At 42.4% G+C, this 13,478-nt stretch overlaps 1 protein-coding gene across 2 annotated transcripts in view; it reads right to left on the bottom strand.

Annotated features, from left to right (window-relative positions):
• TBC1D19 (TBC1 domain family member 19) overlaps positions 1 to 13,478 on the bottom strand; it is a gene marked incomplete at its 5' end in the record, with an annotated part of 56,017 nt that overhangs the window by 2,331 nt on the left and 40,208 nt on the right. For both annotated transcript variants that reach the window (XM_080623218.1, XM_080623219.1), the window contains 4 exons: positions 665 to 756; positions 1,987 to 2,096; positions 4,484 to 4,516; positions 12,648 to 12,692. In XM_080623218.1, coding sequence (XP_080479344.1) covers positions 665 to 756; positions 1,987 to 2,096; positions 4,484 to 4,516; positions 12,648 to 12,692 — 280 coding nt within the window. The remainder of the gene's footprint in view (positions 1 to 664; positions 757 to 1,986; positions 2,097 to 4,483; positions 4,517 to 12,647; positions 12,693 to 13,478) is intronic.

The following is a 13,478-nucleotide window of genomic DNA, read 5'->3' as shown; positions in this document are numbered from 1 at the left end:
TATTTATTATTATTCTGCATTTCTCTTCCAGGAAGAATAGCAATTTTCCCTTGCTGCTTTAATTATCAATATTGTCCTTTGCAACAGCCATCAGAAAACTATTTAGCATCTTACTTGATAAAGTACTGATATTAAAATATTCTGACCGAATAATCACATTAGAGGGATCCTCACCTATTACCACCCCGAATGTTTCATCCTTTCTGCTATTGTACTATTATGATAGGTAACAATTGTAACAGCAAGATTTTCAGGTTCTATTGCACTTGGTGCCATGAGTACACTACAGAATGACAGCATCTTGTTCTCTCCCCTTCCAGTAGCTTCTGCTGTAATTAACACATCTCTGTGTCTTCTGTATATTCCCTATGTAAGGAAATAAGTCACTTAGCTCCACCAGATCTGACACGAATAACTGAAACTTAGCTGAATAATGCAGCATTTCCCAGAGCAGTTCTCCCTTTTCCACAGAACATACAGAAGAAATGCACAACTCACACAAATGTTAGAAAAAGGACTCCAACTGACTTTTAAGGAAAAATGGCACATCAATGTTTGCACTTTCAAGTAATTTCCCATATATTTAAAATCAAAATACCACAGAACAGCATTTTCAGAGCAATGAATCTGCAACATCTGTAGCAAGTCAGAAGGAAGTACTTACGGCTGAGCCCCAATTTCTCGAAGGTGATAAAAGAGCTGGGGCAGATGGGTTTGTAGAAGAGTTTCAAACAGCAAACACAACGATACAATGCCCTAACAAAACAAGATCATATCCTGAATACTAACACTCATCCTGTCAAATCTGAGAAAACAGTATCAGCACGTAAGTATACATGAATTGTTAACTGAAGCAATAAAACACTATTAATGATATAATACACAGCTTAGGTAGACAGTGCACAAGCAGTTCTAATGCCTTCAGTCACTAAAGGCTTGCTCCTACAATTTCATTTATATATTAGGAACATAATATGTTGTGATAGTCCCTTTCAACTCTAAGTTACTTATGGTATTTGTATGTCAAGGTCTAAGTACTTAGTGGGTTATTATAATATGACCTACTTGAAACATTTCCACCTTGATGAAATAAACCACAGTTGCACTAAAAAACAGAGGATGAGAGAAAGAGTATCTGACAACCGAAAACGAAACCAGCAATAGGGATAACTAGAAAAAAGTTAAATGCAAACCCATTTTAAAATTTCTGTTACTAGTCACCATGAAAATAAATATATTCCTGTTCTCTCCATTTCTCTGCAATGACTGGGTATGCACAGCCTTGAAATGGTATATCAAGGAAAGGATTAACCAGGAAATTAATTTCTTTTAGCCAGGAAACATTTTCAAAGCATGCTATAACTATTCAGCAATTTGTTAGGGAGAAAAAAAATTACTATATTTTGTTGTTCAAAAATAGAAGATAAACCAATTTCTACATTTGTCTTATATTCAAGAGAGCTGGTCTTGGTCATAAACATAACCAAATTATTTAAAGTCATCTAGTAGTGCTAAAAAGCACTTGCTATCACACTAAGGTACTTGAGATAAAGAAACAGACGTTAACATGATATCACTGAAGCAATATCTGACTAGATTTTAAGCCCTCTACCCTGGAAAATACTTAAATGTGCACTTACATGTCATTGATTAAAATGGAAGTGAGTATGAACTCATGTGACTTCCAGAACCTCAGAAACCTATTACATAAAGACTTGACTCAGAAAAAAAACTCCAAACCCTTAGAAAACTGAGAACTGTACTATTTTAAATTACATAATATTCTATAGCAAAGACTAACATTGACGTAGAAAACCAAAGTATCAAACCTGGATTTACCTAATAATTTTTCCAAGCTTGCCTGAAATATGTTATTATATTTAAAAGGATATATTTCAATCACATAGAAAATCATGTCACTGTACATTATTGTTCCATAGCAAACAGAGTATCAAGTGAGTGGGTTTTAATTCCTAATGAACTTACAGAGGGATGAGAAGAGATGGAATGGAGTCTGAAGAAAAAACGCACATACATCTCACGGAATATCTGATACAATTTGGAAGGTTCATGGTACAGAAAACAAAGTGGAGCAACTGAAAGGATAAAAGAATTATAATTGACTCAACACTGTAAACTGCTAAAAGAGTTCAATGATTAAGTGCATGAAGTATGAGGAAAAACCAAGTAATTTATAGTAGTACAATTTACAAACACAATACAAACCCAATTATTTAGAAAGAAGTCTTTTATATCTATCATTTGATGTAAACAGTAAAGAAAAGAAGTACATTCTAGGTAATAGTTCTATATATTTCAAGAATCTAAACTAAGTAGAACCTGCTTACTACAGTGTTTGCTTCCAAAGCAATAAGGAATATGCCTTAAGGAAACTTCCCTGGGCTGTAAGGCAACGGTATGTTGAGCAGTGCAAGTTTTTGATTCAACCATCTGTAACTTCCAATGTGCCCTTTGGCTAGTGACCGTCTTCAAATTGGTTCCCCATTTGTAAGAGTGGAATAAGTTTACTGCTTGCAAATGGATGTTGTGAAAAACAAAATACAAAATATAGCTTTTGGTTGCTACAATAACCACATAAATATCACAGACTGATATAGAGACCTGTTTATTTCTTGTAAGATCTGAAAACCATGGACATTTGGTAGTTTACAGTTTAGAAGTATTTTAGTTTATCTGATTCAAGATAAGAGTTGGCTACACTTGTAAAGCAGCAATTCTCAAGGAGAAGTTCTCAAACTTTTTTTCAATCAGTCCTTTTCTTGTTTTTGTAAAAGTTCGTCATATAGATAAATCTGTTGTATGCGTATGCTGCACAAACATAATCAGTTCCTTCTGATTGCTACTCCATTCATTCAATGTATGTTTCACAGACAGTTCTTCTATATACATTTCTGTAAACAGACTTTTTATCTGTCTACTCATCACATCTCCTGCTCCATTTTAGAGGTGCATTCGCTATGGATGACAGCTTACATTCTAATAAGCTCACAGTCTCTGTCTCTACATTCACCTTTCCTTCCAGTTTTATTTACACAAAGCTAGGGATGTGGATACATTTGTCTGCATACATATGTATACATATGAACATAGATATATGCACCTTTACATATGTCTATACACACACACACACACAGAGGTGTATGCATGTGTGAATTCATTTTCACATATATATATCTCAGAGAAGGTGGCTTAATAGAAAATAGTGGTGTGTATGACAGGTGAGGTGCTAAGGTAAGGTGAGATGCTCACAGAAATGTGTATTTACATAGGGGTAAGAAAAGCAGAGGGTGTTACTAGATTGAAGATGGAGGTGGAAGATTTGGCAGCATGCGTATGTACATGAAGACCAGGAGGATAACAGAACAGTGCCCGATAGTTGACACCCTATGAGCATATGCATGCAAACATACAAAAGGGTACAGGATTTACATAAGGACCCAGATACTTCCTCCTAGCATGGAGTACACAGGATGCTCTGCTTGTCCCCAGCTACTGCACCCACAGCCTGAAGTGACACTACTGTATTTCTGCTGCTTTGTTTTCCAGCCTCCCTCCTACTCACAAGCAGCATATTCTGAGCCCTTGCAAAAAGAGAGGACAGGACGAGGGAAGCAGCTCCCACTCAGTTTGAGAGACACTGTTCTCAAGGGCAAAGCCAAATCCAAACATTTTGAAAAGCAGTTTCACACAGAAAGAGCAAAAGCCCCCTACTGAGTACCTAAGGAAGAGTTTGTAACTACGCTGTTCACTACCTCATAGACTTAAGATTCCCTACTAGGGTTCAAATTCGTGTTTCATATTTAGTTGCCTGGTTTTAATGATGATGTCATCATTAAACATTATTAATAGCAAAATGTAGCATTTTAAGTATAATCTTAAAATTTGTTTGCTCTGTGTTCCCACAAACACCTTTCATCAATCTAAGGAAAACGCTGAAAAGCTGTAACAGTCTGAATTTGTTGGGCTATCTCTGCCTTGTCACCTCTGAGACCTGAGGAGATTTTTCTGCTCTTTTCCTAGAAATCTTGTTGATACTTGAGTTGAGTTGTGCAGTAAAGTAGCAACCACTCTATTATTTAATCTTCCTTTAACACCTGTTGTAGGCAAATGGATACAGCAACAGGCCTTTCACATAGTTCATTTTTTTAAGAACTCTTTTCACAGGTAACATGTTCTACCCGAAGTGAAACACAAGAAAACAGCATTCTGTCAACAAACTGTACCCCTCTATTCACATACATTAAGATGTACAACTCAGCTATTATCTCTCAAAGAAGGAACTCCCACAAGGTAGCGAGCTGTAATGTAAGTAAATAGAAACAGCTTGGAATTTTTAAATTATATAGAACAGTCTTCATACACAAAGAAACAGATACATGCAAGTGGAAAAGTTGCAGAAAAATACATGTTTAAACTGCAACATGATACAATGGTTTTAAGAGTTTATGAGAATCACACTTACCATACATAGAAAAGCCATGGAAAGGAATTACACCTACAAAACAAAAATAATTCTTTTTTGTTCTTTCATATTTCCTTTATCCATGTAAAAAAAAAATGCATTTCCCCCCCTAAGTTTCTAGATTGTATTCTATCTACCACAGGAATAAAGTATTTCCTTGTAATGGTACCTGCAGCCTTAGATCTAAATCTTGTAAATATTTAAGTACAGGAATTGTATCACTTACTTCAGTACAACCAACTACATGCTTAAACACATGCTATAGCTCCTAGAAAGCCAAGTAAGGCTCTGTTTCCGTGAAGTTACTTGTCGTGGTTTAAGCCCCAGCTGTAAATCAGAACCACGCAGTCTACTGCCCCCCCCCACCCTTCTTCCCTCCGCTTCTGGAGGGACGGGGAGGAGAATCAAAAGAATGCAGCTCCCACGGGTTGAGATAAAGACAGTCCAGCAACTAAGGTATAACACAAATCACCACTGCCGCCACCAACAATAACAACGACAAGAGAAATAACAAGGGAAGAGAATACGATACCGCCCGCCGGAAAAGACAGCCCGACCGAAAAGGGGACGTGCCCTTCCGGGTAGCTCCCAGTTACATCCCCTGGCATGACGTGCTGTGGTATGGAACACCTCCTTGGCCAGTCTGGGTCAGGTGTCCTGTCCCCGCTTCCTCCCGGCCCCTCCTCCTCCCTGGCAGAGCATGAGACTCACAAAGTCCTTGGTCAGTCTAAACATCAGTGTTATCAGTTTTTTGTTCCCAAGCCAAAAGTCAAAAACACAGTGCTGCAACAGCTACTAAGAAGGAGAAAAAAAACTGACTACCCCTGCTGAACCCAGGACAGTATCCACCCCTTGTTCCATACCATTCACGTCATGCTCAGATCTCACATTTTCCATATACCCTCACTCTCATCTCAGTGCACTGTTAGCTTAGTGCACGGACCAATTCCTATAAAGCTACTGAGTCCATTCGGTCCATGATGTTGGGCTCCATCTCTTGGCACAGTCTTTCAGGGCAGAAGAAGCTGTGTGCAGTGTTGGATCGTTGCCTGCTGATGCTGATCATTCCTTTACTGTAGAACTCGTCCGGTTCTATCAAAGTTCATTCTCTGTTGGGATGATGGTCGGAGGGAAGTCAGAGCCAGTCGCTGGTGCCCTGCAGACTTCTAGTTGATGGGCTATAGCAGGCAACAGCGTACAATTGAGTTCATTGTCTGTTTTCCCCTAAAATCAAATCCCCTTGAGGTACGCATCGGACTTCCCCATCTTCCCGCATTACCCACCAAGTATATCCAGGTCCCTGAGCAAAAGCAATCCCACGAGTGGGTTTGCCTTTACCTGAAGCAGGAATAACCCAGACTGTCTTCCCCAGCAAATTCTTCATGTGCACCACAGGAACTTTGTCCCCCTCTACAATATGTAAAAGTTCTGACTGTGCTTGGCCAGCCCTGTTGGCAGATCCTCTGGTGTTGACCAACCAGGTGGCCTTTGGTAAGTGTGTATCCCAATGCTTGAAAGTTCCCCCACCCATTGCTCTCAGTGTAGTTTTTAACAGCCCATTATACCGTTCGATTTTCCCAGAGGCTGGTGCATGGTAGGGGATGTGATATACCCACTCAATGCCATGCTCTTTGGCCCAAGTGTCTATAAGGTTATTCCGGAAATGAGTCCCATTGTCTGATTCAATTCTTTCTGGGGTGCCATGTCGCCACAAAATCTGGTTCTCAAGGCCCAGGGTAGTGTTCCGGGCAGTGGCATGGGGCACAGCGTATGTTTCCAGCCATCCGGTGGTTGCTTCCACCATGGTAAGCACATGGCGCTTGCCGTGGCGGGTTGGTGGGAGTGTGATATAGTCAATTTGCCAGGCCTCCCCATATTTATACTTCAGCCATCGTCCTCCATACCAAAGAGGCTTTAACCGTTTGGGTTGTTTAATTGCAGCACATGTTTCACACTCATGAATAACCCGGGCAATAGTGTCCATTGTTAAGTCCACCCCTCGATCACGGGCCCATCTGTATGTTGCATCTCTGCCCTGATGACCTGAAGTGTCATGGGCCCACCGGGCCAAAAATAATTCACCTTTATGTTGCCAATCTAAGTCCATCTGAGCCACTTCAATCTTAGCAGCTTTATCCACTTGTTGGTTGTTCTGGTGTTCCTCAGTGGCCCGACTCTTGGGTACATGGGCGTCTACATGGCGTACCTTCACCACCAGGTTCTGCACCCGGGCAGCGATATCTTGCCACAGTGCAGCAGCCCAGATGGGTTTACCTCTGCATTGCCAGTTGCTCTGCTTCCATTGCTGCAACCACCCCCACAGGGCATTTGCCACCATCCATGAGTCAGTATAGAGATAAAGTACTGGCCACTTTTCTCGTTCAGCAATGTCCAGGGCCAGCTGGATGGCTTTCACCTCGGCAAACTGACTCGATTCACCCTCTCCTTCAGCGGTTTCTGCAACTTGTCGTTGAGGACTCCATACAGCTGCCTTCCATCTCCGATGTTTTCCCACGATACGGCAGGACCCATCAGTAAACAAGGCATACTGCTTTTCACTTTCTGATAGTTTATTATATGGTGGGGCCTCTTCAGCACGCATCACCTCCTCCTCTGGTGACATTCCAAAATCTTTGCCCTCTGGCCAGTCCATGATGACTTCTAGAATGCCTGGACGACTGGGATTTCCTATTCGAGCTCGTTGTGTAATTAGTGCAGCCCATTTACTCCATGTCGCATCGGTTGCATGATGTGTAGAGGAGACCCTGCCTTTGAACATCCAGCCCAGAACGGGCAACCGGGGTGCCAGGAGGAGCTGTGCTTCAGTGCCAATCACCTCCGAAGCAGCTTGAACCCCTTCATAGGCTGCCAGTATCTCTTTCTCAGGTGGGGTATAGCTGGCCTCAGATCCTTTGTATCCCCGACTCCAAAAGCCGAGGGGTCGACCTCGAGTCTCCCCTGGAGCTTTCTGCCAGAGGCTCCAGGTAGGACCATTCTCCCCGGCTGCGGTGTACAGTACATTTTTTACATCTGGCCCATTCCGGACTGGTCCAAGGGCTACTGCATGAACTATCTCACGTTTAATTTGCTCAAAGGCTTGTTGTTGCTCAGGGCCCCATTTAAAATCATTCTTCTTCCGGGTTACATGATAGAGAGGGCTTACAATCGAACTGTAATTTGGGATGTGCATTCTCCAGAACCCCACAGCACCCAAGAAAGCTTCTGTTTCTTTCTTATTAGTTGGTGGAGACATTGCTGTTATTTTGTTGATCACATCTGTAGGGATCTGGCGACGTCCATCTTGCCATTTTATTCCCAAAAATTGAATCTCCTGTGCAGGTCCCTTGACCTTACTCCGTTTTATGGCAAAACCAGCTTTCAGCAGGATTTGGATTATTTTCCTCCCTTTCTCAAAGACTTCTTCCGCTGTATCACCCCACACAATAATGTCATCAATGTACTGCAGGTGTTCTGGAGCTTGCCCCTGTTCCAGTGCATTCTGGATCAGTCCATGGCAGATGGTAGGGCTGTGTTTCCACCCCTGGGGCAGTCGGTTCCAAGTGTACTGGACGCCCCTCCAAGTAAAAGCAAACTGTGGCCTGCACTCTGCTGCCAAAGGAATTGAGAAGAATGCATTGGCAATATCAATCGTGGCATACCACTTGGCTGCCTTTGACTCCAGTTCATACTGAAGTTCTAGCATGTCCGGTACGGCAGCACTCAATGGTGGTGTGACTTCATTCAGGCCACGATAGTCTACTGTTAGTCTCCACTCTCCATTAGACTTTTGCACTGGCCATATGGGGCTATTAAAGGGTGAGCGGGTCCTGCTGATCACTCCCTGACTCTCCAGACTACGGATCAGTTTATGGATGGGAATCAGGGAGTCTCGGTTGGTGCGATACTGCCACCGGTGCACTGTTGTGGTTGCGATTGGCACTTGTTGTTCTTCGACCTTCAGCAACCCCACAACAGAGGGATCCTCTGAGAGACCAGGCAAGGTGGACAGCTGTTCATTTTCCTCAGTCTCCAAAGCAGCAATACCAAAAGCCCACCGGTACCCTTTTGGGTCTTTGAAGTACCCTCTCCTGAGGTAATCTATGCCGAGGATGCATGGAGCCCCTGGACCAGTCACAATGGGGTGCTTTTGCCATTTCCTTCCAGTCAGGCTGATCTCAGCCTCCAGTACAGTCAACTCTTGGGATCCTCCTGTCACTCCAGAGATATAGATGGGTTCCACCCCTTGACAGCTTGACGGCATCAGGGTACACTGTGCACCGGTATCTACGAGAGCTTTATACTTCTGCGGGACTGATGTGCCAGGCCATCTGACCCACACAGTCCAGTAAATCCGATTGTCCCCTACCTTCACCTGGCTAGAGGCAGGGTCCCTCTAACAGTCATCACAACGTTGGACACCTAAGTCGTGTTGAAAGGGATTATTCTTCGTTATCACAGGAGCTGGAGTAAAATCAGCTCTTCCGCTCCATCTGGGAACCTGCTCACCAGAGACTGAAGCTGCAGCTCTCATGGGATGATTAGTCTTGACCCTTGTTCCTATTTTCAATTCATGCACCCGTTCCTCCAAAGCTGAAGTAGGTTTTCCATCCCACTTCGTCATGTCTTCTCCATGATCCCGCAGGTAAAACCATAGGGTGGCCCGTGGTGTTTGCCTTCTATATCTTCTGTCTTGAACAATAGGACGTCTTTTGTTAACAGCTGAGACGTATGTTGGTACACGTGAGGAGCTGGATAAATCAGATAGATCGTCCCTCAATTGTTTGAGATCCTGGGACAGTTTTTCCACAGCTGAGATGATGGAAGGGGTGAGATTGTCTTCGAACTCTCGGAGTTTGTGAATCATTTCATCCACTGTTGGTGTTACTATGTCACCCCAGGTTACTGTTGCCAATGAATGGGCATATGATGACGGTGCATTCCGTGTAAGTTTTCGCCACATGGGTCGTGTACATTCGACTTCATCTGGGTCTATGGGTATATCTCCGTTATTCGGTTTGGTGTGATAGATCATCTCTACGATGGCTGATTCCCTCAGAGACTGGATGCCTTTGTCTAAAGTAGTCCACTTGGCCGAACGACTCGTAACATCATCCTTGTATGGAAACCTTTCTTTCACAGCTGCCAAGAGCCGCCTCCAAAGACTGAGGGACTTTTTCTCTCTTGCAATTGCTTTGTCAATTCCCCCTTCTCTAGCAAGTGATCCCAGCTGCTTGGCTTCCATACCTCCTAGTTCGTGACCATCGGCCCCATTGTCCCAGCATCGTAGCAACCAGGTGATGATGTGCTCCCCTGGTTGACGGGTGAAATCTTTTCGCATATTCCGTAGCTCGGTTGAGGTCCGAGGTCGAGAAGTCACCTCTTCTTCTTCTTCTTCTTCTTCTTCTTCATCTTGCTTCACCCTTCTTGCCTCTTTTTTGCTTTTTCTCTTGTGTATGGGGGCAATCGATATTGGTACGAATTGGTCCTCTGGTTTAGCTGCAGTCATTATCACTGTGCTTTGAGTAGCAACTGTACCTGTCACGGGGGGTGGTGTAGCTGCTGTGGTTGGAGCTGGGGTAGCTTCGCTGTCTGTTGCAGTTGAAGTTTGAGTAGCGGCTGTACTTGTCACTGGGGTAGCTGCACTGTCTGTTGCAGTCGAAGTTTGAGTAGTGGCTGTACTTGTTGCTAGGGGTGGTGTAGCTGCTGTGCTCGGAGCTGGAGTAACTGCGCTGTCTGTTGCTTCGCCCTCAGATCCAGGGACATTTCTTTCCTTTTGAAGGTGCTGGATAGTGTTGAACAAGGCCCGGTAAGCATAGGCCAAGCCCCAGCACGTTGACATGATTTGTCCCTCTCTGGTATGACCAGGATGACAGCACACCTCATTTAAGTGTTTTACTAATTCTTCTGGATTTTGCACTTGTTCGGTGGTGAAGTTCCAAAACACTGGAGGGGCCCACTGACCTAGATACTTGCCCATACTATCCCACACACCCTGCCACTCATGGCTGTCCAGCCTTGGGGAAAATCTCTCGGTCCCCCTATTTTGTCGTCTAACCCCAGACAAGGCCCAAACCCGACTCTGCTTAACTCTTGAGATCAGACGTAATGGTTGTGGACAAAACACACTCTGTATGCGTGCCAACATGGTGACCCCCATCACAATCAGCAAACAGGTCTCAACAATATTAAAAGGCCACTCAAAAACTTCAAAACTCTCAAACGATGCTGTAAACGGTCTGGAAGGGGCACTGGGAGGGTAAAAGAATGTCTCCTTCATAGGTTGACCACCCAGGAAGGAGAAAAAAGATGTATAGTTGCTAAGCATTTGTATTATATACCTCCCAAAGTATAAAGGTGGTGACCACACTGGGAACATAAGCCAGATCAGTTTCATGATCAATTTTTCTATTGTATTACAAGTCATTACCATAAAATATAATGAGACAATAACCTTAGCCCAAGCCCCACACTTGAAAAACACTAACACAGCAAATACCGGCTCTAAGTAACCTACAGCATATTGAGACTGTGAGATCAAAAACAACAACTTTGAGAGCCAATAAATCAGCATTGTGACAAGTGACTATCAATCCAAAACACTGAATGCTTATCACAAATACGATTACACACACTCCGGTCAGATCTGTCGTTATCTCAACCCTTCGAGCCCCATGTTGGGCGCCAAAATAGAACTGTCGTGGTTTAAGCCCAAGCTGTAAATCAGAACCACGCAGTCTACTGCCCCCCCCCACCCTTCTTCCCTCCGCTTCTGGAGGGACGGGGAGGAGAATCAAAAGAATGCAGCTCCCACGGGTTGAGATAAAGACAGTCCAGCAACTAAGGTATAACACAAATCACCACTGCCGCCACCAACAATAACAACGACAAGAGAAATAACAAGGGAAGAGAATACGATACCGCCCGCCGGAAAAGACAGCCCGACCGAAAAGGGGACGTGCCCTTCCGGGTAGCTCCCAGTTACATCCCCTGGCATGACGTGCTGTGGTATGGAACACCTCCTTGGCCAGTCTGGGTCAGGTGTCCTGTCCCCGCTTCCTCCCGGCCCCTCCTCCTCCCTGGCAGAGCATGAGACTCACAAAGTCCTTGGTCAGTCTAAACATCAGTGTTATCAGTTTTTTTTGTTCCCAGGCCAAAAGTCAAAAACACAGTGCTGCAACAGCTACTAAGAAGGAGAAAAAAACCTGACTACCCCTGCTGAACCCAGGACATTACTACATATAAGTTTTGCTGAAATTAGAACCTAATTTCAGATAAATGACAACCTGTAAATGTCAGGTACTGACAAGGAGGGAGCTGGAACAAAGGAGGCCAAGGCCTCTAGTGATTCATATAGTACAAGAGCACTTGGCAGTTGTATGATGACAGTTCTCCTTTCCAGCTGATCTTGGCTCCCATTCATTAATTTTCATATAGGACCAGTAAAAGGGAGCTGCTTTTGCAAAAGGTCATAAGGACAATGCTTCACGGCTACAAAGCTGCAGAGAATTTTGGAGGCAAAAATGAAAGAAAGAAGAACAAAACTATGTGTTACAAGTGGCACGACTGACACGAAGACATAAAAGGCCAGAGATACAGATGCAAGACTGGTAACATACTGTCTTGAAAGCAAGAGCAAAGAGGTTGAATTTAAAATGCAAATGCAGCGCAAAACCAGAAAAAGGATTCAAGAGGCACGGATTGAAATGGTCAAAATAAGAGCTGAAAAAATAATTTTAATAATCGAAATAACAGCAAAAGCAATAACATTAAGATTACATGAATTTTTAAAATGAACACAAATTTTGAAAGAAAAATACTTTTGAAAATGTTTGAGTACTGAAAAGCTGGGGGTCAGAGAGTTTCAGCAGGTGTCATTCAGATCCTCCAAGTAGTGATACAAGACTGGAATACAAGCTGCTGCACCAGAAGTTTTCCTGCTCCTTCCCACACACATAGACAAACTCTGTATGTGAATACTAACACCAACCTGAATGCTTTTTTGGAGTAGCTTCAGTCCATCTTACTCCTTTAAATTAATGAATTTCAGAGAATAACAGCAAAACATAATTTGTAATAGAAGAAGTTAGTACGTATTTGAGGAAAAAAGCCACAAACCTGTATCTTTTCAATCTACCACTAGAGGAGGCAATAGTATAATTCTTACCATTTGGAGGATAAAAAACGGCATATTCTTCCATTCCAAGTTTTCCTGTGAATCATCAAAACACAATTAAAATATGATTAAACTGTTAAGAGGTATAACATTTTAAATTAAAAAGGTAGATTATTAGTTATAAAAATCATAATTAATTACATTATTGATCATTTTATAGTCTTTAGAACAAACAAGAAATGCAATAGGACAGGTATAGTTTTAGATATAAACCTAAAATGCAGCATCAGTAAGGGAGGATGACAAAAAGCAAAACAGAGGAGGAAGATTTCAGCAATGCTATCCCATAGTGGTTTTATCTGGCTGTATCTTAGAAGCTCTAAAAGTGTTTGCTGCAAACCTTGAAGCCAGTGAAGCTCTATGAGGATATAAGGTTAAGGCGTAAATCTGACATGTTGTGGCAGACTGACCTAGGCACAGAAAAGGTGTTTAAAAAGATCTAAGACCAGATAAAAAAATATTCAAGGCTTCATTAAGCCTGCAGCAGAGAGGAAAGATGGGTGGTATAACTGTGATACAACAAAAAAACTATATAAGTAACCTGTTGAATACAAAAGATTAAGTCTAGACAATCACAGATAGTACAGACTGACCATGTAACTTTTTATCTTCCCTTCAAAATGAACATGTTATATTAGTTAACCATATTTTAACTACAGAACCTAATAATTTAAAACCCACTATTAAAAAATAAAACCATTTATTTAGAAATATAAGTGGTTTTAAGCATAATTACAACTAATTAAAAACTAATTATTTTAGTTTTAAAATTAGAAAGTTCAACTAGAAAATGTAATTATTTATATGAAAACATAGAATATT

This window comes from Psittacula echo (assembly GCF_963264785.1).
Source record: "Psittacula echo genome assembly, chromosome: 1".
Classification (NCBI taxonomy): domain Eukaryota; kingdom Metazoa; phylum Chordata; class Aves; order Psittaciformes; family Psittacidae; genus Psittacula; species Psittacula echo.
This window is presented reverse-complemented; position numbering and strand designations above follow the sequence as displayed.